At 45.5% G+C, this 27,716-nt stretch overlaps 1 protein-coding gene across 6 annotated transcripts in view; it reads right to left on the minus strand.

Moving 5' to 3' along the window:
* Nucleotides 1-27,716, minus strand: part of frmd4a (FERM domain containing 4A) — a 721,373-nt gene that overhangs the window by 218,736 nt on the left and 474,921 nt on the right. For all 6 annotated transcript variants that reach the window (XM_043714187.1, XM_043714188.1, XM_043714186.1 and 3 more), the window contains one exon: nucleotides 23,323-23,417. In XM_043714187.1, the coding sequence (XP_043570122.1) occupies nucleotides 23,323-23,417 (95 nt within the window). The remainder of the gene's footprint in view (nucleotides 1-23,322; nucleotides 23,418-27,716) is intronic.

Raw genomic sequence — 27,716 nt, forward strand, 5'->3', positions numbered from 1 at the left:
CAGCTCCTCAGCCATGCATTCATCTGCTCTATCCTCCTATTCCTGCCCTCACTAGCTCGTAGTGCTGGGAGTAATCCAGATATTACTACCCTTGAGGACCTCCTTTTTAAATTTCTGCCTAACTCTCTGTAATCTCTCTTCAGAGTGTCAACCTTTTCCCTTCCTATATCGTTGGTTCCAATGTGGACAATGACCTCTTGCTGGCCCCTCTCCCCCATGAGAACATTCCTTTTTCTCTGCTGGCCACAGAAACGTCTGTCTGTACCTCTGACTACAGAATCCCCTAACACAATTGATCTCTTGGAAGCCGACGTACCCCTCATTGCATTACAGCCAGTCTCAATACCAGAAACTTGGCTGTTCGTGCTACGTTCCCCTGAGAATCCATCACTCCCTACATTTTCCAAAAAGCATTCCTGTTTGAAATGGGTATATCCACAAAAGACTCCTGCCCTAGGTGCCGATCTCTCTTACCCTTCCTGGAGTTAACCAATCTATGTGACTGTATCTGAGACTTTGCCCCCTTCCTATAACTGCCATCCATCACCCACTGTTGCTGTTGCAAATTCCTCATCGCTTCTATCTGTCTCTCCAACGGATCCACTCAATCTGATAAGATTCGCATCCAACAGCATTTATGGCAGATATAATCCGCAGTAACCATTAAATTCTCTATAAACTCCCAAAGGCAATATAGTGTATTATATTCAAAGTCATTGACAATATAGACCACTCCCAAGTTGAGAAATATTCATCAATTAAAAAGGTGAGGCGCTACAATGAGATAAACTACTATGAGACTGGCTGGACCACAACTAGAATATTGTGTGCAGTTCTGGTCACCACATTATAGGAAGGATGTGGTTGCATTAGAGAGGGTGCAGAGGAGATTTACCAGGATGGTGACTGAGCTGGAGGGTCTGAGCTATGGGGAAAGATTGGACAGGCTTGGGTTGGTGTCTGTGGAGCAGCAAAGGTTGAGAGGGAACTTGATAGAAGTGTATCAGCTTATAAAGGACTGAGCTAGGGTGGATTGAAAGGCACTTTTTTTCCATCAGTAGTAGGGGAATAAACAGGGGCACATATTGAAGGTGTGAGAGATGGAAGGTAAGAGGGGAGGTGAGGAGATACCTTTTCACTCAGAGTGTTGGGAGGCTGGAGCTCTCTGCATGAAAGGGTGGGAGAGTCACAAGCTCCTGTAACTTGTAAGTAATGTTTAGATAGTGTGTCACCGTGGCATCCTGGACTGTGCACCGGCAGCTAGGAAATGGGATGAGAGTGGCTGCTGCAGTCACAATGAGCCAAATGGCTTCCTTCTGTACTAAATTAATGCATTTGCTAACCCACAGAACGACAGGCTACATTTTCAGTTTGCTTCACAGGTCAGATCATTGGATAATCCATTGTGTCCTTCCTTCTACTCCAAACAGCATGTAATAATATTAAGATAAGCACGTAAGTTAGCTCGCTGAGCCTGAAGATTTGTTTACAGGTGAAGACGCCCTATTTTACCCCCTCCATCATCCCACTCATTCTACAGCCCAATGTCAAAGTGATTCTGTATCTCCACTTCCTTCACCAATAGCCAATAGCAGAGAATGTAGATCATACTTTTGGGAGTTCCCTTCATAAACTTTACCCTGACCCCAGTCACTCTTTCTTCCCCCTCTTTAAAAACCTTGAAACCACTCTCTTTGATTTAACCTTAAATCTAAACCTCCCCTCTCCTACTTCTGTATTTACTCGCATGACAGCTGCCTGTGAAATCTCTTGGGACTTTGTTCTTTGCATGAACACACTGCTCAGTGCAAGTTATTGTTTACTCCAGAGTTTCCAACACCGAACAGTCCGTTGGAATTTCATTCACATTGTGTGAAGAACTACCCGATCTCAGTGCTTCACCTCTCTGTCTTTTCTCTGATCGTTGCTCTGAACTCATCTCAAGTTCAAAATCTCATGGCTGAAGCCAGGTAACGTGTCAAACACAGAGATACACAAACTAGGAGCAGGAGTAGGCTATTCAGCCCTTCGAACCTGCTCCACCATTCAAATGATCATGGCTGATCAGCCAACTCAGTCCCCAGTTCCTGCTATCTCCCCATACCTTCTGATCCCCTTAGCCCTAAGAAATATATCTATTCTCTTTCTTGAAAATACTTCACCTCAACCCCTCTCTGTGGTAGAGAATTCCACAGAATCCCCACTCTCTGGGTGAAGAAATTTCTCCTCGTCTCAGTCCTACCCTTAAAATGTGAACCATTGCTCTGGACGCCATGGTCTTTAGGAACATTCTTCCTGGATTTATCCTGTCTGCTCCTGTTAGAATTTTATATGTTCTATGAGATTCCCCCAGTAATTCTTCTAAACTGCTGTCAATGTATATGATTCAGTCTCTCATCATACATCAGTCTGACACACCTCCATCACCAGAATATCGTGATAAAGGAGACCAAGACGGAGTTGTCATCTCATTATGACCCTGTACATTTACATCTAGACATTCCTGTACTCAATATGAAAGCTAACGTACCATTTGCCTTGGTGCAGCAGATGATGAAGAAGGACACTGATTTAATGCAGCATTTTAATTCATTGTCTTTTCCCTCATTCTCTCTCTCTTCCTCACTCTTTGTCTCCCTCACTGTCCTCTGCATCAAGTCACAGTTGCACTCTCCCTCCTTCTCCCCACTCACTCACAGTCTCCCTCTTTCTATCTCTCTCTCCTTCAATCTCTCCCTTTCTCAGTCACACTCCCTTCTTCACTCACACCCTCTTACTCTCTCAATAACCCTCACTCTCTCCCTTTCAGTGTTGCCTCACTCACTCTTTCATACAGTTACAGCAACATAGAGATGTACAACACAGAAACAGACCCTTCGGTCCAACTTGTTTATGCTGACTACATAACCGAAATTTATCTTGCCCCATTTGCCAGCGTTTGGCCCATATCCCTCTGAACCCTTCCTATTCATATACCTATCCAGGTGCCTTTTAAATATTGTAATGACTACATACCCGAAATTTATCTTGCCCCATTTGCCAGCTTTTGGCCCATATCCCTCTGAACCCTTCCTATTCATATACCTATCCAGGTGCCTTTTAAATATTGTAATTGTACCAGCTTCTTCACCACCCTCTGTGTGAAAACGTTGCCCCATAGATCTCTTTTATATCTTTCCTCTCTCACCCTAAACCTATGCTCTCTCGTTCTGGACTACCCGACCCCAGGGAAAAGACTTTGTCTATTTACCTCTATTTACCCTATCCATACCCCTCATGATTTTATAAACCTCTATAAGGTTACACCTCAGACTCTGATGCTCCAGGGAAAACAGCCCCAGCCTGTTCAGCCTCTCCCTCCAAGCCTGGCAACATCCTTTTCCGAACCCTTCCAGATTTCACAACATCCTATAACAGGGAGACCAGAATTGAATGCAGTTTTCCAAAAATGGCCTAATCAATGTCCTATACAGCCGCAACAAGACCTCCCAACTCCTCCACTGAATGCATTAACCACTAAAGACAAGGGTACCAAATGGCTTCTTCACTACCCTGTCTACCTGCCACTCCACTTTTAAGGCACGCTGAACCTGCACCCCAAGGTCTCTTTGTTTGGCAACACTCCCCAGGACCTGACCATTAAGTGTATAATGCCTGCCCTGATTTGCCTTTTCAAAATACTCACGTTTATCTAAATTAACTTTTCACTGTACACAGGACAGAGATGTATTAACATACAAGAAAAAATGTTGCCCAGTCCATCATCAAGAATTCTCCTTTCCATTCTCTCTCTCTTCTCCTTCCTCAACCTCCCAAACTCTCTCCCTCACAAACGCTGTCTCTCTCCCTTCTCTCTCTCTCTCTCTCTCTCTCCATCACTTTTATCCTGTTCTCTCTCCACCCCTGTTTCTTTGGTCATCTCACCCACGACCCCTTTCTCCACTCTCTCAGCCCTTTCATCTTGTTTTCATTTTGCAAAATTCATTTGTTCAGATATTAATATTCAAAGAGCTGAATTTCAGAAGAATTTGTTTTAATACCTGTGCTTGGTATAGATGTTGGGGTGCTCATGCCAGCACATTCACCTACACCTTACAGTGCGATTATTCCCAATAACTTATTATGTGTGGTTTCCCGCTTATAATTAGTGCACTCAAAAATCCAATAATAAAATCCTACCTTTATTTGATAAGGTCCAACTAATATTACAATCAGAATGTCAGGAAGCAAAGACAATCCTGCTATAAATTCAAAGTGAGTGTGAGAGTGGTTTCTTAAATTCATTATCTAAAGCTGTTTTTACTTATTCTCTACCTCACTCTGGGGTTACAACTGTGACAGGAGGAGCATGCTGATAATTAAGTCCCACTATTCCACTGATCACACAATAAATGTAAATTTGTTGACCCAATTACCAAAACAGCCAGATGCTCCTGGCTAGTATTGCTGTCAAATACATAAGGTGCACCCGGAATCCTTAATAAACTCAAAATAATTTGTTTTAAAACCTATTCTTAAAAGGAATTGGAAATCACACCCAAGCTATGATTCAGAATTAAAACTCTATCCCCTTAATTGTACACACAGACACATACACAAAACGATACATCGCTGCAGGAATGACAATTTTCAAAATAAAAATGCAAAACAGAAAAACCACTCTGAGAGCACAGAAGTGTGCAAACAGAGGAAATAATGTGATGGCTTTCCCCTGGTAACAAAACCAAAACCAAAGTGCTGAAAGCTGTAATAGTTCAGCCCTTATTCCTGAACAGCAGTAGGCCATTCAGCCCCTCAAGCCTGCTCTGCCATCCAATAGGATCCTGGCTGATCCAACATTCCTCAACGTCCACTTTCCTGCCCTTTCCCCGTAACCTTTCATCCCCCAGCTGATCAAGAGCCTATCAATCTCAGCCTTAGCTATACACAGGGACTCTGCCCCTACAGCTCTCGAGGGCAGGTAGTTCCAGATTCTGAACCCTCAGGGAAGAAATTCCTCCTTTTCTCTGTTATAAATTTGCATCCCGTAAGGAGGTTGCTAGGCAGCCATTGGCTCTTAACATCTTGAAAACTTTGCTTTGCTGTTTCACTAAAGGTCACATGATTTCCAGAATAACGACAAAGTGGGATACAGTGTATATTAAACTGCTGACTTTTGGTTTCTAAGAAACCACCTGGCATAATCTGTTAAAATCCAGCCAATGTCCAAGTCGTCCAAAATCTTCTCGGGTATAAACATGTGTTCCCAACAATGTCTCTTGCGTGCCTTCAACAAGTGACCTTTCTCAGAAGGCTGAAAGCCAGCCCTGATAGGGTTAATTGTTGCTCCCAGGTCTCCCCATTCTGCTGCTGCAGCCTGGAGAGCTGTGGTGGTGGGATGAGGCCAATAAGTGGGCATTAATTCCCAACCCAAAGCCTCAGTACACCCCTGGCGAGAAAGGCCTGTCCAAAATAGAGGCTTATACAATCAGGAGGGGCATGGATAGGGTGGATACTCAGAGTCTTTTCTCCCAGCGCAGGGGAGTCCAGAACTAGAGGACAAAGGTTTAGGGTGAGAGGGGAAAGCACCAAGACATGGCTTGGCTGGTGGTGAGAAGGGCTCTGCCTGTGAGATCCTTTATGCACGCCCGGACTCTCAGCCGCACTGCACACTGCCCTCGAAGTGGCTGCGGGGGGGGACGAGACTGTCACACACCTCCTTCTGGAATGTGCCTACGCAGAGGAAGTCTGGAGAGGAATACAGTGGTGTTTGTCGAGGTTCGTCCCGAGCAGTGCCGTGACGCAGGACTCCGTGCTCTACGGCCTGTTCCCCGGGACACACACCGAGACGAACATCAACTCTGCCTGGAGGATCATCAACTCGGTGAAGGACGCTCTCTGGGGCCTAAAGAAGAACAGGGGGCCCACACAGTCATTTGGGCTCTGCTGACGCCTCAGCTAAAAATGCAATCGTACAGACCTGTAAATAGGAATGATTACTCTGTTTTCGGTATGCAAACAAATGGAATGTTTACATATGTATGGCATGTCCAACTGTACAGATCATCAAAGTATTTTATGAATAAAGTGTATTTTTGAAATAAAAAAAAGGGGAAAGATTTAAAAGGGACCTAAGGGGCAATGTTTTCACACAGAGGGTGGTACGTGTATGGAATGAACTGCCAGAAGAAGTGGTGGAGGCTGATACAATTACATTTCATAGAATCATAGAATCCCTACAGTGTGGAAACAGGCCCAACAAGTCCACACCGTCCCTCTGAAGAGTAACCCACCCAGACCCATTCCCCTATTACTCTACATTTACCCCTGACTAATGCACCTAACCTACACATCCCTCAACACTATGGACAATTTAGCATGGCCAATTCACCTGACCTGCACATCTCTGGACTGTGGGAGGAAACCAGGGCACCCAGAGGAAACCCACACAGACACAGGGAGAATGTGCAAACTCCATACAGTCACCTGAGGCTGGAATTGAACCCAGGTCCCTGGCGCTGTGAGGCAGCAGTGCTGACCACTGAGCCGATTAAAAGGCATCTGGATGGGTACATGAATAGGAAGGGCTTAGAGGGAGATAGTCCAAATTCTGGCAAATGGAACTAGATGGATAAATTGGACCTAAGGGTCTGTTTCCGTGCTCTATGCCTCTATAAGCCTCTGCTCCAGGACAGGCTTTGGAATCCCCACACCCCCCTTTCCACACCCACCCAACACCGAATCCAAGATCTAATATCCCACCCGTTCCAATATCCTACCCAAATGCCTCAGAACCTGCCACAGCCCACCCACCCTGGGGAGGGGACAGTGAGGGGGGGGGAAATGTGGAGAAAGGTTGGCGTAGCCCATACCACGCCTTCTGTGTGAGAGGATTCTCTAATTGGCTCCGCCATGCCACTGCTCCACCGCAGAGGGTATGACACGGGACACACCAACAGGTTAAGAGGGATGTTATGCTGAGAAGCCCCCACCCCCTCTCACCGTAGATTCTGCAGAGAGCTGTCCACTCAGTGAACTACCAACACTGTCTTCTGTGGCTCCACACTCCGGGCCACAGTGATTTCAGAGCACCGAGTATGTTCTCTGGATCACAGCTCATGAATGTTTCAATGCAGAGAAACGACATGATCCTGGAAAGCTGGCATAATCACAGGAGGCATCTGTGCTCTGAAAAATTACCCTGTGCCAGCTGCTTTGCTCTGGGACCCCAGCCCCCCCATCACTCGGTCTCCCACAGTGATCCAGTCGTATTGTTGGACACAGAGAGGCTTGTCCATAAAAGCTGCTTTTGTTGGGCTTTTCCTTGAAATTGCTGGCTTTTTCTTCAGTGTCTTTATTGCCAAGTTTTGATTGGCAAAACAGAATCTGTGCAAAACCGCTCAAAATCTGACCTTTTCAGAAATGGCCGCAGGGATGAACGAGTTCTGTCATAAAAACATAAAATGCTGCAACTGTCCTGGGGGCTCTCTGACAGAATTTGAAAACATTTAATATTCTGGGTCGAAATTATTTCCCTAAAATGCTGACTGGCGTAGTCCCCTCCTGATTGTAGACTGGGCTGGCACTGCTGCCTTACAGCACTAGGGACTCGGGTTTGATTCCACCCTTGGACGACTGTCTGTGTGGAGTTTGCACATTCTCCCCGTGTCTGCGTGGGTTTCCTCTGGGTGCTCTGGTCTCCTTGCACAGTCCGGAGATGTGCAAGGTGGACTGGCCATGCTAAATTACTGTTGGGTCCAGGGATGTGCCATGGGGGAATGCAGGGCTACAGGGACAGGTAGGGAGTGGATCTGGATGGGCTGCTCTTCAGAGGGTTGGTGTGGACTTGACGGGCTGAATGGTCTGCTTCCACACTGTAGGTAGTTTATGACCATTGCTTTATTTTGGTGAATTTTCAGATTTCTGCATATCATAAAATCTTCAAATGGTAGCAGAGAAGAGGCCATTTGGCCCATTATGTGCGTGTGCAGGCCTTCTGTGGGAATGACTCAGCTTCTTCTATCCTCCATCTTTTCCCCCTGTAACCTTGTTAATTTTTTTGAATAATTATCCAACTTCGGCTCTGTATTTGTGAATCTCTGTGATCTGACATGATGCTGGAGAAATATCATCCACTGATCTTAAAACATTTGCAGATGAAACTTACGCCAAGAACTTTGAAAAGGGGACTTGACGAAATCAGTCTGACCTTAAGCCTTGCACTGAAACATCTCCTGTCGATTAAAACTCAGGGATGGTAATCACAACCCCACTGCTGCTGCCCGACTGGCTGTGCTTTTCCAGCACCACACTATTGACTGATCTCCAGCACCTGCAGTCCTCACTTTCTCCCGTTACAAACACCAGACTAGATAAAGTGGTTATCTTCTACACACAAACAGAAATTGGCTGGAGAAACTCAGCAGATCTGATAGCATCTGTGGAGAGAGAAAAACAGAGTTTACGTTTTGAGTCCAGTGACCCTTCTCCAGTTCTGACTGAACAGGAGTGAGTGTGTGCTGTGAAACATATCTCTCCAGATAATAAACGCTCAGCGTTTTGGATGGTCTTTCATGGTTCCTGTAATACGCAGGCTGCTTCCAATGTATCAATGGGACATTACTGCGGTATGTTTGGTGCTGCACGGTTTTATGATGACAAGGGACACTGTAGCAGGCAATGGAAACGTTAACCCTATTTCTCCCAGCCAGACCTGCAGAGTGTCTCAGACAATGTATGTTGTTTTTTAGTTTCAGATCTCCAGCATCCACAGTTTTATCAAAGCACAGTCATAAAATCACAGAATCCTTACAGTGAGGAATCAGGCCATTTGGCCCATTTGGTCCACACCACCCCTCTGAAAGGCACCCCACCATGTTCTGAGGAAGGGTCACTCGACCCGAAACGTTAACTCTGATTTCTCTTCGCAGATGGTGCCAGACGTGCTGAGCTTTTCCAGCAATTGCTGTTTTGTTGCAAATCAGAAATGATTGGCTTTGTCATCATGAGGGCTACTTTCATCACTGCCAATACATTTTCAGCCAGTAATGGTCCTCATTAGTGGCTTCCCTTTCTCTCTGGCTCACCATTATCCACTAGCTTGTCTGTCCCTTTCTCAGCCCCACTCCACTTATCGTCTACTCTCCCCCCTCTATCCCATGTCTTCAACATAGAGACCACTTTTTCTTTGGTGCAAGAAGGGTCACTGGACCCCAAACGTTGACTCTGCTTTCTCTCCACAGATGCTGCCAGATCTGCTGAGTTTCTCTCTGATTTCTGTTTCAGAAATTATTTATCATGGGTGACTGAAGTAGTCACACTTTAATACGCTGGTAAATTTCTGGCTCCAACTTATTCCTCAACTATTTCTGTAATTAACTAACAGCTTTCCTTTCTCCATCATGTTTTTTTGTGATGGGTTAAATGTGAAAAGAAATTCTTCTTTTGCATAGAAAAATGCAAGATAAATAAACACATGCATGAGAAATGCAGACAGCAACAATGACAGTAACAAAATGTTTGCTTAACAAACCACTTCGAAGATTTTAGTGAAAGTCAAGATCTCAGAATTCTCACACAAAGGCAAAGGTAAGTGGCCACTCACAGATAAGGCACAGACCAGGCATCAGCTGTGCAAGAATGCAGTTTTAAGTCTGTGCAATGTTGAATGGCTGCTCTGAGCCAAGGTAAAATCAAAGGGCCTCAACAGTCTTTCCAGGTGAAGCAGCACTTCATCACTACCTCCTCCAATCCTGTGGATTGTATTGGCTGCACCCAATGTGGCCTACTCTACAGTGGAGAAACCAAACGCAGACTGGGTGATCACTTTGTAGAACACGCACAGTCCATGCGCAAGCTCTGTCACCATGTCCTCTCTCCCCTCCTCCCCATCCCAATGGGCTGCTCTGCTCTTTCCAGTCTGACAGTTAGACACACCATTGCTCTGGGAGAAAGTGAGGCCTGCAGATGCTGGAGATCAGAGTTGAAGAGTGTGGCACAGCAGGTCAGGCAGCATCCGAGGAGCAGGAGAGTCAACGTTTCGGGCATAAGCTCTTCATCAGGAGTGAGTTCTGCCATTCGTACATTCCAATCACTTAATCTGCTGTATCAGCACCCTTTCTCCCTCTGCACTTCACCCCTCCCCCATAAACGCTGCTCCCTCCACACATCATGTCAGCTCTGATGAAGAGACATCTAGACCCCAGACATTAGCGTGCTCCCTCTCCGTGGAAGATGCCTGACCCACTGTGATCTCCAGCATTTATTATTTTCAGTAACATTTAAGAAATCAGCCCGAGTCTCATCTGGGCTACACAGCCTGATGGAGAGATGATCACTGATAGAGGACACTACACTTGGACAGGATTGGAGCTCAGCTCCCCTAGTGTCTCTTAGCATCCACCACCAAGGCCCAAACACAAAGACTGAGCCATTCACGTGAGGAAATTACCCTGGGAATCTGTGCCTACTGCAGGGTACAGGCTAACACCAGCAAAGTTTGGCTGCATTTTGGACCAGAAAAACAAATCTTGCATTTCAATCAAAGATTCAATCGAACTGTGGATTCCAGCACAATGTTTGAAGACTTCACGCCCACAGAATACGACACTGCCCAGGGTGGTGTGACCCTATCTGTACCAGTTTCACATTATTTCTCACAATGTACAATAGTAACAGCTGGTCTTTGTTAGGTCTTAAGTGCAGGGTACAGTGAGGCAAATCAAGCTGCATTTACTTAAACTCCCACAGGAAACGTGTGCAGTATAATTTCCATGGTACCCGTGCAATTTCAAATAACAGATTCCACTGTGTGACAGGGAAATTACGCTTTGCAAACATTTATTTAATTTGCTAAGAACATCAACATAGACTGCACTGTATATTGTTTGATTAATAGTGAGGCATAAGCAATTAATGTTTTTCAAGAGTGTTTCGAAAGCTTTTTACAGAAACATATATTTTTATAATTTCACACTTAAGTCTTAGAGGTGACTAAAACCTCTAGATGCTGACAATGGACCTTCTTTCATTTGTGACTGAAATATAATCGAGTGTGTTACTGACTTGTGGTGAGAGATGGTAAACAGAGGCTCCCCAGAAACAGAGGTTTTGGGTTGGGTAGGAATCACGGAAAGCTCTAGATTCACTCAACTGTAGGGCAAATGAGGCCATTTGACAATAGACAATAGGTGCAGGAGTAGGCCATTCAGCCCTTCGAGCCTGCACCACCATTCAATATGATCACGGCTGATCATTCCTAATCAGTATCCTGTTCCTGCCTTATCTCCATAACCCTTGATTCCACTATCTTTGAGAGCTCAATCCAACTCTTTCTTAAATGAATCCAGAGACTGGGCCTCCACTGCCCTCTGGGGCAGAGCATTCCACACAGCCACCACTCTCTGGGTGAAGAAGTTTCTCCTCATCTCTGTCCTAAATGGTCTACCCCGTATTTTTAAGCTGTGTCCTCTGGTTCGGCACTCACTCATCAGCGGAAATATGTTTCCTGCCTCCAGAGTGTCCAATCCTTTAATAATCTTATATGTCTCAATCAGATCCCCTCTCAGTCTTCTAAACTCAAGGGTATACAAGCCCAATAGGTGCAGAAGTAGGCCATTCGGCCTTCAAGCCAGCACCACCATTCATTATGATCATGGCTGATCATCCACAATCAGTATCCTGTTCCTGCCTTATCCCCGTAACCTTTGATTCCACTATCTTTAAGAGCTCTATCCATCTCTTAATGGATAGCTGTACCAGACACTCGAGTAAGCATCATATTCCAGAGGGTAACCATTGGCTGTACAAGGAGCTGGGAGATGGCAGACTGGAGTTGGGGGCAGGTTCTGGTACTGGCACCGCTTGGTTAAGCAGCTAGGAGTGTGAGTTGTGGATCTGTGGCCTTCTGAACGACCTATTGGTTTCTCAAACTTTATAATCAGCTTCACTCCCTTCAGCACTGCTGGAATTTCTCACCGAGGGTTGGTGGCTATCTGTGAAGTGAATATGTGAGTTAATGTTTCGGGTCATATGAACTCAATAACCTCCCCAAGCCTGCTCTGTTGTTCAATAAAACCATGGCTGATCTGATGGTGGCTTCAACTCCACATTCCTACAGAACACTGATCACCTTTAACCTCCTTGTTAGTCACGAATCAAATATCAAGCGACCCCCATCTCCACAACCCTTTGGGGGTAGAGAGTTCCAAGGACTCATCACCCTCAGGGAAAACTGGCTGCTTATCTCCTTCTGAATGTGAAGATCCCTTATTTCTAAACTGTTTCACTTGGTTCTGGTCTCTCCCACGAGAGGAAACAGCCTCTCAGTACCCACCTTCTCAAATCCTCCAAGGATCTTGTGTGTCTCAATGAGATTGCCATTCATTCTTCTAAACTTCAACGGATACAGGCTCAGCCTGTCCAAATGTTTCCCCATCAGCTAATCCCCTCGTCCGAAAAATCAGACAAGTGAACTACCTTTGCTGAACTGCATCTGATGTAATTAAATTCTTAAACGTGGAGACCAACTCTGTACACAGTAAAACTAAGGTACAAGTTTTGGTTCCTACTTTAATGTTCCACTTTTCTGAGTTGAAAAACAACATTCTAGCTAGTAATTTAGTTGATGTTTTTAGATTAGATTACCTACAGTGTGGGAACAGGCCCTTCGGCCCAACCAGTCCACACCATAACTCCGAAGGGTAACCTACCCAGACCCATTCCCCTCTAATGCACCTAACACTATGGGCAATTTAGCACGGCCAATTCACCTGACTCGCACACCTTTGGACTGTGGGAGGAAACCCACACAGAAACAGGGAGAACTTGCAAACTCCACATAGGCAGTTGCCCGAGGCCGGAATCGAACCTGGGACCCTATAAACTGTGAGGCAGCAGTGCTAACCACTGAGCCACCATGTTATAACACTTCAAATGTTGGTGACCTTTCATCACGTCACCTCTGTGTTTTTCTTTCCATATATCCTGCCTGAGCTGATGATTGTATCTGGCTTTTTCTGTTCCTATTATGAATTCCTCACAGTGTGCTATCAGGCTATTGTACTGCTACTCCAGTCTGTGTGTCTTCTGCTGATTGTAAAAGCAAAGGAAGACTTTTCAAAGAAATGCACTGCGGCTTTCCTTGTGAATAAAATTCAAATTGAAGCACACACTGTCTGAATGAAAGTCCAGAGTCTCATTAATCAGACTCAACCATGCGACTATAAGGTACAGAATGAGGCCATTCGGCCCACTGAGTTTCTTTGCCATTCGATCGTAGCTGACATGCTTCTCAACCCCCTTCTCCCTGTAACCCCTGACCTCCTAATCAATCAGGAACCTACCTATCTCTGTCCTAAATACGCTCAATGACTTGGCCTCTACAGCCCTCTGCAGCAATGAGTCCCACAGATTCACTATTCTCTGGCTGAAGAAATTCCTCCCCATCTCAGTTCTAAAGGGTCACCCCCTCACTGAGGCAGTGCCTTCAGGTCTTAGTCTTTCCTACTAATGGAAACATCTTCTCCATGTCCACTCTATCCAGGCCTCTCAATATTCTGTACATTTCAATCAGATCTCCCATCATCTTTCTAAACTCCATCGAGGATAGACCCAGAGTCCACACCCACTCTCCTCATCCTCCAGCAAATCTGCGAGGAGAAAGTGAGGTCTGCAGATGCTGGAGATCAAAGTTGAAACTTTATTGCTGGAACAGCACAGCAGGTCAAGAAAAGTTGTGGGGCCCATGCGGGTGCCCATGGCTACTCCCTTTTCTTTCCAATCCTCCCACTTTCTCCAAACAAAAGGAGTAGCCATGGGCACCCGCATGGGCCCCAGCTATGCCTGCCTCTTCGTAGGGTATGTGGAACAATCCATCTTCCGCAACTACACTGGCCCCACCCCCCATCTTTTCCTTCGCTACATTGATGACTGTATCGGCGCTACCTCGTGCTCCCACGAGGAGGTTGAACAGTTCATCCACTACACTAACACCTTCCACCCCGACCTCAAATTCACCTGGACAGTCCCGGACTCCTCCCTCCCCTTCCTAGACCTTTCTGTTTCTATCTCAGGCGACCGAATCAACACGGACATCTACTACAAACCAACCGACTCCCACAGCTACCTGGACTACACCTCCTCCCATCCTGCCCCCTGTAAAAACGCCATCCCATTCTCCCAATTCCTTCGTCTCCGCCGCATCTGCTCCCAGGAGGACCAGTTCAAAATACGTACAACACAGATGGCCTCCTTCTTCAAGGACCGCAATTTACCCCCCGACGTGGTCGACGGTGCCCTCCACCGCATCTCCTCCACTTCCCGCCCCTCCGCCCTTGAGCCCCGCCCCTCCAACCGCCACCAGGACAGAACCCCACTGGTCCTCACCTACCACCCCACCAATCTCCATGTACAGCGCATCATCCGCCGTCACTTCCGCCACCTCCAAACAGACCCCAGCACCAAGGATATATTTCCCTCCCCTCCCCTATCAGCTGTCCGTAGAGACCACTCCCTCCGCGACTCCCTTGTCAGATCCACACCCCCCACCGACCCAACCACCACTCCCGGCACCTTCCCTTGCAACCGCAGGAGGTGCAACACTTGCGCAGTACTTACGAGGCACATATTTATATGTACAGAAACAGACACATACCACCACGTGAGGCCAGGGTGTTGCCATCGTATGAGAAGCTAAGACAGGAGGTGTCACTGCCAGGAGCATGTGCCTGTCGATTATGAAACTTCGTATGAACCTATGGTATGAATGAACAAAGATTAACAGAACATAATCAGAACATCAGCCACAGCTGTCTGCTCAACATCTGCTTCAAACATGACTGTACACGATCAGAGGCATCATACCCGAGATTTCCTTCATGCTCAAACAGCAATGTCCGACAGAGGCATCCCCAGGAGATCACTCTGTGAAACTCAAGCTGGCTTGTCTGACTTATTGGTCTGAATTTTCACTGCACACCCCAGGTCATCTACATTTCCAACTCCCCTCCTCCAAGTCCCTCCTCCCTACCTTTTATCTTCTCCTGCTGAACACTCTCTGCTCATTCCTGAAGAAGGGCCTGTGCCCGAAACGTCGAATCTCCTGTTCCCTGGATGCTGCCTGACCTGCTGTGCTGTTCCAGCAATAAAGTTTCAACTCCAGCAAATCTGCCCAATCACGCCAGGTCTTAAGTCAATATCATTTGAAAGAAAACAGATCAGTGAAGTCAACCTCAAACCACACAATGAGTTCCAACTCAAAATGCTGTTAACTCTGTCCCACTTGCCACGGACATCACCAACCCTGCTGAGTATCTCCAGCACTGTGTTTAAAAACAAGAAACGCTGGAGATTACAACAGGTCAGGCAGTGAGAGAGTCTAGACTTGAAACGTTAGCTTGCTCTCTCACCATGGATGCTGCCTGACCTGCTGTGATCTCCAGCATTTGCTGTTTTCAGTACAGATTTCAGCCTCTGCAGTAATTTGTTCCAATACTGTCAGTGATTGAATCACTGACTTCAGTTTGATGCGTGGGGTCAAGGGCAAGCAAGCCAACAAGAGAACATAAATTATTCAAGACCAGGAAGTGACAGGTATGAAGCAATGTCCAATGGGAAAATATTGGTGATCAAAAGCCAGGTTTCAGATCCATAGCTGATCATTCCCATAACTTGAATTGAATTGAATTGAATTTAATTTATTGTCACATGTACCGAGCAATACAGAGATCACAGAGTTAAGTCGCATAGATATGTAAATAATAGGTAAACAGCGGCAAAAACAAAAACACAGATACAGGTGAATATTAAGAGTTTGTGATTGAACATAATCATCAACACAACTTTATCTGCAGCTGAAATTACTTCAGATTAAATGCACTGCCACTAAGCACAAACACAGCAAGAACTGTTGGAAAACAAGTTGTTTAGAGATGAGTCTTCTAGCTCAATCTGGTACACGTGGAAAGAAATGAGTTTGTTGAGTTGTCTGATCTCAGTGTTGGCAGCAGCTGGCTACATCCCGGAGGGAAATGAGGGCCCTGGGAAGTATTGGAGAACAGAGGGACCCAGGGATTCAGCTACATAACTCTTTGAATTTTGCGTTGCATATAGACAGGGTGGTTAAAAAGGCTTTTGACACACTTGCCTTCATTGTTCATACCTACGAGTATAACAGCTGGGACGTCATGTTGGAATGAACTTCCTGAGGAAGTGGTGGATGGGGTACAGTTACAATGTTGAAAAGACATTTGGATAAGTACACAAATAGGGAAGGTTTGGAGGGATATGGGCCGGGAGCAGGCAGGTGGGACGAGTTTAGTTTTGAAATATGTTCAGCACGGACTGGTTGGACCAAAGGGTCTGTTTCCGTGCTGTCTGATTCGATGACTGAAGCATTAATGTCCTTTAAATCATCCAAATATCAAGACTGTAAAAGAAAGGATAAAAACAGATAAAGTCACCTTTGTCACAGAGAACCACAGGACTACCACCTTATGAGAGAATGACTCAATGCCAGCAACACGTGTAGATAAGGCTGACCCTGAATCTAACATCTCACCACTTACCAAGCCCTCAAACAAAGAAAGCGAGGCTCCTTTGACTTTACATTTGAAGGATGAGCCTTTTGGTGAGGTAACCTGGTGCTGGTTATTGCCTGGCAGTTTCGTTCAGTCAACATTAGTGTGGTGCTGGTCAGGCAGCTTCCGAGGAGCAGGAAAAATCGACGTTTCAGGCAAAAGCCCTTCATCGGAACCCAAAATGTCGATTTGTTTTTCCTGCTCCTCGGATGCTACCTGACTTGCTTTGCTTTTCCAGAGCCACTCTAATCTCCAGCAACTGCACTACCTACTTCTGCCTAGTGTTGCTCAGTAAACAGTGATGCCTTCAGGAGAGGAGGGACCTTTGTAACACTGGAGACAGGCAGGGTGAAGGATCGAGCTGCAAGATGCTCTATACACTAAGAGGTTGTTAATTATGGAGCCTCATGTTACAACCACTCACCTCCAAACGCAACACTTCAAACCTGCTCTTGTGTGTAGGAGCACACATGAATCTCTGGTGTACACCATCATGTGCCCAGTTCATGCACAGCTAACATCTCAAAGCAAAAAAAGTGAATGTTTCAACATGTGGATTGGTCTGTTCAGGTGGTTCTACTGAACAAGAAACAAATTTTCTAATGTGCGTTTTTAATTAAGGCAGTAATGATGTTTCTATTATTAGTGTATTGTACCCCTTCCAAACACAAAACAGCTTCATCTGAAATGGGCACCATCTAATCATTTGGTGTGGCACAATTGCACTCGATATCCACCTCACATCATCAATGCCACACTGAAATGACAAAAGTTAAATACTGCGGATGTTGGGAAACTGAAACAAATGCACAGAATGCTGGAGAAACTCAGCAGGTCAGACAGCATCTGTGGAGACAGAGACAGAGTTAACGTTTGGAGTCTAGAGGTATCATACCACACATCACAGTGAAACCTGGTGAGTTAGTCTCCAGGAAGACACATACGCAAACAGTAACCTGCCTCAGTTACAGGTAACACCAGACAATCATCTCCCTGGGCTGGAGATTACTCTGTACATGTGCCTGAGGCACCTTCAGACTTTAAAACTTGCTGAGAATTTCCTGACCTTGAGTTTAGAAAGAAAGTGTGGTAAAGCTCGCTCTGTAATCTAGGAAACCACAGAAATACGCTGGCTACCACGCAGCGGAAATGGATAAGAACTGGTCACAAAGGAATTTATCCTGAGTGAGATAAGAAGCAAGGCACAATGGTCACTGTGAGAGGGGATATAACTCATCACAGAAACCCCTTCACAGAACAAACAAGTGATATTGACATTGCAAAGACATGACTCCTTAGCAATAATCTTTGCTCATTTTCATAACTATCTTTTGATCAAGAGTGTCAAGTCAATATTCATCCTTGATAATTAGAAATGAACAATCTGTTTGCCAAGAGCTACCTGTGGCTCACAATTCAATTATTCTCTCCTCTCCCTGATCTGTAAAATCCTCTTTACTGAGATAACGGGAAATGGGAAAGGTGACTGTAATTCAATATGTCTGATAGCAGGAATCTTTCAACACAACCCACAGTGAAACAACACACATGCACACACACATACAGACACACACATATACAAATACAAACACACACAAACAAAGACACACACAAACACACAGAGACACACATACATACAAACACAGACAGACACACACAAACACACAGAGACACACATACATACAAACACAGACAGACACACACAAACACACAGAGACACACATACATACAAACACAGACAGACACACACAAACACACAGAGACACACATACATACAAACAGAAAAACTTACACACACACACAAATGCGCATAAACATACACAAACACACACTCTCTATTTCTCTCACACACACTCATTCACTCTCTCTCACACTGTCTCTATTTCACACACACACAAAGACACACAGACACAGACAGATAGACAGACAGACAGACACACACACACACTCTCTCTCTCTCTCTCTCTCTTCTCCCTGAGATTTGACTAAAGCGATTTCACTTGAACAGAGAAAGGAACAATTTCTGACCAGGCTAACCATGATATCACCTGATGACAGGGGCCTGTACTGGCAGGGTTGTTTGGCGTCTACTTCAATTCCTATAAGTGACTGTTTACTACCCTCACCTACCTTGAATGAATAAGCACAGTATCGCTTGTACAGAGGCTGTTTGTAAGCATTCTAATGAATCATTAGATACATTTGTTCTCAGCGTCAAACTTCAGCATTTTTGAAATGACACTTGTTCAGGATTGACAATCCAGCCAATCAGATTTCTTTGAATTTAAAGAGGTGCAATTGACCCGAGGGGAATGAGAAGCAGCTCCAACCAGCCCCTGTGTCACCGTCATCCAACAGCTCTTTCCATCAGACCCTCGCCAGCTGAATTCATTGAACACACTCAGAGTCTGACAGCTTATCCTTGGCCCAGTCACATCTGCAGCAATGTTGAAAGATTCACAGCACAGAAGCAGGCCAGTGGAGCCAGTGTGCCTGATTAGATTCCCTAAAGTGTGGAAACAGGCCCTTTGGCCCTACAAGTCCACACTGACCCTCCAAAGAGTAACCCACCCAGACCCATTCCCCACACCCTGTATTTATCCTTGACTCATGCACCGAACACTATGGGCAATTTCTCATGGCCAATTCACCCCAACCTGCACATCCTTGGACTGTGGGAGGAAACCAGAGCACCCAGAGGAAACCCACACAGACACGGGGAGAATGTGCAAACTCCACACAGACAGTCGCTCGAGGCTGGAGCCGAGCTTGGGTCCCTGGTGCTGTGAGGCAGCAACGTTAACCGCTGAGCCACTGTGCTGTCTAAAACTAAAATCTCCCAACCCACTCACACCTTCTAGCTCCTGGGTCTTGGTTATAATCTGTCAAGTGTGCATCTAAGCACTTTGTAAATGGGATGAGGTTCTACCTCTAGGACCCTGTCAGGTAGTGAGCTCCTGACCCTCGCCAGTCTCTGGGTGGAGAAAGATAGTCCAAAGAACACAGTGAAAGTAGGAGGCCATTCAGCCCCTCAAACTTGTTCTGCATTCAGTGAGATTGTGGCAGTTCTGTAGCCTAACTCCATATACCTGCCTATGTTTAACAAAAAAATCTAAGATTTAAAATTAACAACTCATAGAGTCATAGAGATGTACAGCACGGAAACAGACCCTTCCATGCTGACCAGATATCCCAACCCAATCTAATCCCACCTGCCAGCACCCGGCCCATATCCCTCCAAACCCTTCCGATCCATATACCCATCCAAATGCCTCTTAAATGTTGCAATTGTACCAGCCTCCACCACTTCCTCTGGCAGCTCATTCCATACACGTACCACCCTCTGTGTGAAAAAGTTGCCCCGTAGGTCTCTTTTATACCTTTCCCCTCTCACCCTAAACCTATGCCCTCTAGTTCTGGACTCCCCCACCCCAGGGAAAAGACTTTGCCAATTCACCCTATCCATGCCCCTCATGATTTTATAAACCTCTATAAGGTCACCCCTCAGCCTCCGACGCTCCAGGGAAAACAGCCCCAGCCTGTTCAGCCTCTCCCTATAGCTCAAATCCTCCAACTCTGGCAACATCCTTGTAAATCTTTTCTGAACACTTTCAAGTTTCACAACATCTTTCTGATAGGAAGGAGACCAGAATTGCACGCAATATTCCAACAGTGGCCTAATCATTCACTGCTGTTTGTGGAAGAGAGTTCCCAACCTCTCTCACCCTGTGTGTGTAGAAATGCTTCCTAACATCTCTCCTGAATGCTCTGGCCCTAATTCTCAGACTGCGCTCCTAGTTCTAGAATCCCTACTCTGTGGAAGTAGGCCATTCAGCCCATACTGATTTTATGGATACTCCAAAGAGCATCCCACCCATCCTCCACCCTACCTCTGTAACCCTGCACTTCCCATGGCTAATCCACCTTACCTCCATATCTTTGGACTGTGGGAGAAAATCCACACAGACAAGAGGAGAATATGCAAACTCCACACAGACCGTCATCCAAGGGTGGATTCGAACCCAGGTCTCTGGTGCTGTGAGGCAGCAGTGCTAACCACTGAGCCACCGTGCCGCCCAAAAACTCCAGCCAGTGGAATTAGTTTATTTTTTGTCTACCCTGTCTTTTCCTGTTAACGACTTGAAGACCTCAATCAGATCGCTCCTCAACCTTCTGAATTAAGGCATAAACAGGTCTACTTTGTAAAATATCTCCTCATAACATGACCCCCTTCCAAATCTTCTGAAAATGTAGCTCCCTGATTATTGCTCACAGGGCAATGGAAATAGAGTTGACGTAGGGGTTTGTAAAATGCGTTTTATTGTGTTCCTCGTGATAAGGGAGCTTGTGCTGAAAATGGAGTGAAGTGAATTTTTGGAGAAAGTTACTGCAGATGCTGAAATCTGTACTGAAAACAGCCAACACTAGAGATCACAGTGGGTCAGACAGCATCCATGGAGAGAGATCTAGACACAAAACATTAGCTTTCTCTCTCTCCCTGGATGCTGAAGTGAGTTTTACTTCAGCTCATGAAACTGGATGATCACTGAGTCTGAGTTTCACACACAAACCATCTCCTGGCTGAACAATAGCAAAATGGAAAGAGAGATATTGGATTTCACACAATGTGCTGAGAAATGTTGAAATTAATGCAGCACTAAAATATGCGATGACAGGAAGCAAGATTTATGGAAGAGCACACACTGTGCAAGTTCCTTAATAATAAATAGACTCACAAGAGTGGGGAGATTAAAGGTACAAAATCCCTGGAAGGTACAAATCCTGCAAAGCACTGAGGCATTATAACATCAGCTGAATTATGAGCTTTAACTTGGGCCTCACTTTAAGCTGCTTGGCAAAAGAACCAGAGGTGACATGAGGAAAGATGCAATTTTTTTCACAGAAGGAGCGGTTCAGATTTCACATACACAGCTGAGAGGTTGATGGATAGACTCAGTAACAGCTTTCAAAAAGCAATCGGATAATTATTTGATGGAGAAAGAGTTGAAGAAGGGTATGGGCAGAGTGCAGAGAAGGGGAACTCACTGGACTAGTTTTCAAAAGAAACGGTGCAGTCTTAATGGGTCAAATGGCCTCGTTCTGTGCTGTATAAGCTATCCCTCACCAATTTGTAAAAAGATACATTTGTCAACATTTATCGTCTTGCACTTGTCAGGGCAATTTGCATGAAATATCCCATGAAAGGAGAACAACATCTGACACTGTTTGAGAAGAGTAATGAGTGGGCTCTGACTGGTAGAGGGGTTGCCATGGAGAATGCACCTGTTGATGCTGATCGACAGTTAATTGTCAGGTTTTGTTAAAATTTAAAACCAAGTAGGTTGATTCCAATTGGTCAGGCCATCGCCTCGAGAAACGAACCAGAGAGTGGGATGTCATCTATTTGTCGTGTGGAAACAGATACGGATTGAAGGCAGCATGGTCTGTACAGAGCAGTCCCTCTGGATTAATAAGCGAAGCTTCCAGAGCATGTAACTGCACCAGGCTGGGGACCCGACCAATAATCCTGCATTGAGGCAGATGTCACACAACATCAGGTTATAGTCCAACAGGTTTATTTGAAATCACAAGCTTTCCTTTTAAAAATGCTTTTCTAAAAGCTCATTAATGTGTTTTATTCCATCCGAATGTTTGGGTTTAAGTGAATGATGGGAGAGGGGAATAGGATGGGATGATGCACCTGATCAGCCAAAGTCTTTTGACTGGCAGAGTAGGGCTAAAGGGGCTGAATGGCCTACACTAGCTCCTATTTCTTATATTCTTATTCTGTGCCTCTGTGTGTACCCACTGTGTATGGATCCCTGTAATACAGATCCCACATTACTGATTGCTGCTGTTGTGGCTGAGGGGATATTGCAGGGACATTTCTAGCATCTTCTAGAGCTGCTGTGCTCAGGACCATCCACCGTGGGAAGCCTTGTTTGTATCGGAGTCTCAGAATATCATTGGCATTTGGGATAAAGAATCTCCTGCTTGCTTATTGCTGCTAAACCCAGAAGTCATGCGATACCAGGTTATAGTCCCACAGGTTTATTTGAAATCTCAAGCTTTCAGAGCAGTTGATTTCAAATAAACTTGTTGGACTGTAATCATGACCTCTGACCTTGCCCACCCCAGTTGGACTCCGGCACCTCCACATCAGTCCTGGATTGGTCATGAGTGAAATCCTTCCTCTTCAATTCACGATTATGACACACCCCTCTATTTTCCTGAAATTGTGACAAAAATACCAAAGCAGCTACTGACATTAACTTCAGAAATGAGCACATTTCTGCGAGGACACCTGACAACGCTTTCAAATTACGTTCTCTAAATGTTGGTGTCGGGTCTGACCGATGTGTTTGCAATCTCTTTGTTCCGGGTGGGGTATTTGAACAGGGATATTGCCTCAACATGTAGCAGAGACAGGAATCCCACTCAATGTTTCTTGGTGTTTGCTCACTAATATTTGAGCTGTGTAATCTTGTGGCCAAAGGTATAAATTTCCCCCCAAAACCAGAAAATTAAACAGTGTAAGATGCATTATTTACATCAATGATACCCCAATGAGTGCTCACACATTACAGTGATGCTAATCACATCTTGAGTGCTGCGTTATTGATTGATTTTAGAGGTGTCTGACACCCCTGGGATTGATCTCTCTTCATTATTGACACCTCAGCAATCTAGCTTGCCCATTGTTGGTTCACCAGCAGGACAACAGCAACATCCTGAAGGCAATGCAAGGGTAAAAGACAGAACTCACGTTTCATCTGTGAATGCTATTCCAAAATATTCCTTTTCCTTCAGGTTGAAGTGAGATGCCACCAGGTCAAGCAGCTCCTTTGCCAAGAGTTTCGGCTGTGGAATTGAAACAGAGAAACAAATCATTCTGGTGTCTGACGGAAATGCAATCAGTCCGACACTCTCTGGGGACTCATTCAACCTCATTTCTAATCAGTGTTTGTGCAATGGCTGCTACCCTCACCTTTAATTCACTGAGCTACTGACATCGCCTTTTCAACGGAATGGGATTTCTTTTGATTGAGTCCACCACAGAGTTATTCAGAGCAGGGAGAGCGTCTCTATCAACACTTTCACTCTCGCCAAAAAGGATTCTGCGCTTCAAAGAAACACAAAAGCTGGGAGCAGGGGGAGGCCATTTGGCCCTTCGAGCCTGCTCCCCCATTCGTCACGTTTATGGCTGATCATCCAACTCAATAGCCCAATCCTGCTTTCTCCCCAGAACCTTTGATCCCATTTGCCCCAAGTGCTGTATCTAGCTGCCTCTTGAATACATTCAATGTTTTGACATCACTTACTTCATGTGGTAATGAATTCCGCAGGCTCACCGCTTCTGGGTGAAGAAATATCTCCTCATCTCCATCCTAAATGACCTACCCCGAATCCTCAGACTGTCTCTCCTGGTTCTGGACACACCCACCATCAGGAACACCCTCCCTGCATCTAGTCCTGTTAGAATTTTATAATTTTATAAGTCTGAACTCCAGTGAAAACAATCCTAACCGAGTCAATCTCTCCTCATACGCTGACCCCGCCATCCCCAGAATCAGCCTGGGAAACCTTCACTGCACTCCCTCGAGAGCAAGAACATCCTTCCTCAGGAAAGGAGACCAAAACTCCACACAATATTCGAGAAGTGGCCTCACTAAAGCCCTGTATAACTGCAACAACACATCCCTGCTCCTGTACTCGAAGAGAACAGTGCGACTGCGGGCTAGTCTGGCAACAATGGACTCTTCATTGCTCAAGGAGAAAGTGAGGACTGCAGATGCTGGAGATCAGAGCTGAAAATGTGTTGCAGGAAAATCGCAGCAGGTCAGGCAGCATCCAAGGAACAGGAGAATCGACGTTTCGGGCAAGAGCCCTTCTTCAGGAATTCTTCAGCCCTTCTTCAGGAATTCTTCAGCCCTTCTTCCTGAAGAAGGGCTCATGCCTGAAACGTCAATTCTCCTGCTCCTTGGATGCTGCCTGACCTGCTGCGCTTTTCCTGAAATACATTTTCAGCTCTTCATTGCTCAAACCAGGATAAGGTTCTGTATAAACCCAGACTGTGGTCTCTCTCTTGGATGTTGGCTGTGCTGATATCGACTGAGCGATACGTATTGGCCAAAACTCAGGGAAGCTGCCTCTTCCTCTAAATTGTGACAGCAATAAATCTTTGATGTTCATCTGACACCTCAGTTGAACACCTTCCCTTAGGAAGGAGCTTCGACCAGGGCAGTACTCCGACTCTGTTGCACTGGAACACCAGCCTGGATCGTTGCTCTCAGTGCTGGAGAGGCTGGAGTTTAACCCTCAAACTTTCTGACTGAGAGACAAGAGAGCTGCCCACTGTCACACCTGACACTGACTCTCAGCTCTGAATTTAAATGGGAATCTAGAAGCTCAAAAATACTGACATGGTTTAACAAGGTCATAAAAAAAAATCTTCTATAAGGACAGAATTGAAAAGCAGAGAGACCTTTCTAAATTTGAGCTGTAACTAGGTTAGGTCATATGTGGGTGGCACGGTGGCACAGTGGTTAGCACTGCTGCCTCACAGCGCCAGAGACCCGGGTTCAATTCCCGACTCAGGCGACTGATTGTGTGGAGTTTGCACATTCTCCCGTGTCTGCGTGGGTTTCCTCCGGTTTCCTCCCACAGTCCAAAGATGTGCAGGTCAGGTGAATTGGCCAAGTTAAATTGCCCGTAGTGTTAGGTAAAAGGAGCAAATGTAGGGCAATGGGTGGGTTGCGCTTCGGCGTTTCGGTGTGGACTTGTTGGGCCGAAGGGCCTGTTTCCACACTGTAAGTAATCTAATATAAGGATAGTTTGGCACTGGAGTAGGTACAATAAAGGTTTATAGGGATGATCCCAGAAATGTGGGGTTTCTAGCTATTGAACAATTTCAATCTCTTTCTCGTATCAGGAAAACAGCTGTGGAGGTGTCCCAATAGAAATCTCTCTAATTCTTGAATGGTTTTGTTAAAATAGATACACAGATAATCTCTCAATCTATAAGGAAGAGCAAAACCAGACGCTCTCAGTATAAGGGAATCACTGAGACAACAACTAAGGAAAAAAGGACGTAGGAGGACGCCATTCAGCCCCTCAAGCCTGTCTGACCATTAAATATAATAATACAGTAATAATAATAAAAGTAACTACAGTACAGTATTTATAACAGAGTGAGAGAAAATGTGTGTATGTATGTGTATAAGTATAAAAAACATTAAAGAAAGATTTCTTAAACTGTATAGATGGAAAAGAAAAGATAACGATTAAAGATTAATTCTTACTCTTGTAACGCACAGTGTTTTGAGCATCGTGCAAAGTAGTTCAGTCAGAGATGTACAGCATGGAAACAGACCCTTCAGTCCAACCCGTCCATGCCGACCAGATATCCCAACCCAATCTAGACCCACCTGCCAGCACCCGGCCCATATCCCTCCAAACCCTTCCTATTCATATACCCATCCAGATGCCTTTTAAATGTTGTAATTGTACCAGCCTCCACCACTTCCTCTGGCAGCTCATTCCATACACGCACCACCCTCTGCATGAAAAGGTAGCCCATTAGGTCTCTTTCCCCCGATTGTTAGTACAAACTATTGTATGTAACTCAATTTTTTAAAACAATAGACTTTAGAGAGGTCAGTTCATAAGTTGGGCGTTTGTAACCCAGTGAAAGCCTGTACTGAGGGAAAGTGGGGGTGGAGTGATGACATTATGGGACCTGTAATCTCGAGCACCAGATAAATATTGTGTGATCATGGGTTTGAACCTCACTGTGGTAGGTGGTGAAATTGAAATAAAAAAAAACCCAGAATTTTTAAAAAAGCTAGTGAATTTGTAACCCCTTTCAAACGTTGGCTCACTAACACCCTTCGAGGAAGGAAATCTGCCATCCTTACCTGGTCTGCCCTACATATGACTCAGACCCACAGCAATGTGGTTAACTCTTAACTGCCCTCTGAGATGGCTGAGAGGGGCAATGAGGGGTGGGCAACAAAGACTGGCCTTGCCCATGGTACCCACATTCCATGTAACAATGGCAACACAGTGGCTCAGTGGTTAGCACTGCTGCCTCACAGCACCAGGGACTAGGGTTTGATTCCAGTCTCGGGCGACTGTGTGGAGTTAGCAGATTCTCCCTGTGTTTACGTGGGTTTCCTCCTACTCTCTAAAGATGTGCAGGTTTGGGTGGATTGGCCATACTGAATTGTGTCCAAGGATGTGCAAGCTATGGGGATTAGCCATGGGAATGTAGGGTGATAGGGATAGGGTGGGATGCTCTTTGGAGGGTCAGTGTGGTCTCGATGGACTGAATGGCCTGCTTCCACACTGTAGACATTCTATGATGATTTGCTGACACTTAAAAAGAGTCACTCAGCCACCCAGATCTCTCTGACCCACTGGACTCCACAGTCTTTCTCCACTTCAATAATAACCTCGTTTGTCTATTCTTCTTGCTAAATTGGACAGGTTCACACTTACCCACCTTACATTCCATCTGCAAATGGGCTGCCCATTCACCTCACCTGTCTTCGTCTCTTTGCAGAACCCCCACCCACCCACCACCCCCCCCTCTCCCCCAACCCCCAACCCACCCTGGCTCTCCTTGACAACTCACTTCTCTCTACCTTGGTGTGATCAGCAAATGCAGCAAACCATGTAACGGCCCCATCATCCACAGCGAGGGGTGCAGAATATCACATGCAGTGGTTAAGATGAATAGGTCAGATCCATTTAAGGGCAAGTTAGAATGCTACATGAGGGAGAAAGGAATACAGGGTTACGCTGATGGGGTCAGGTCAGAAAAGATGGAAGGTGGCTTGATTACAGACTAATTACCAGCACAGAGTGATTGGGCTGAATGGCCTGTTTCTGTGCTGTGTATCTGATATCGAAATGGAAATAAAGAATTCATACCAACTTTTTAAAATAAATTTAATTATCCAGCTAATGCTACAGCTGAGGTGTTAATTAAACATCTGTATTCACTTCATTCCCAATAAAATCATCAGGGATTTTAATCCAGAGACTTCCTGAATCAAGCAACCACAAAGTGAAGTGAGTGCGGAAAACAGAATAATTTTCTCCACAGTTCAAGGTTCACGCAGAACGAGTTGGCCGACCTTTCCGTGGGATGATTGA

Source organism: Chiloscyllium plagiosum, chromosome 23 (assembly GCF_004010195.1).
Source record: "Chiloscyllium plagiosum isolate BGI_BamShark_2017 chromosome 23, ASM401019v2, whole genome shotgun sequence".
In the NCBI taxonomy this organism is placed as follows: domain Eukaryota; kingdom Metazoa; phylum Chordata; class Chondrichthyes; order Orectolobiformes; family Hemiscylliidae; genus Chiloscyllium; species Chiloscyllium plagiosum.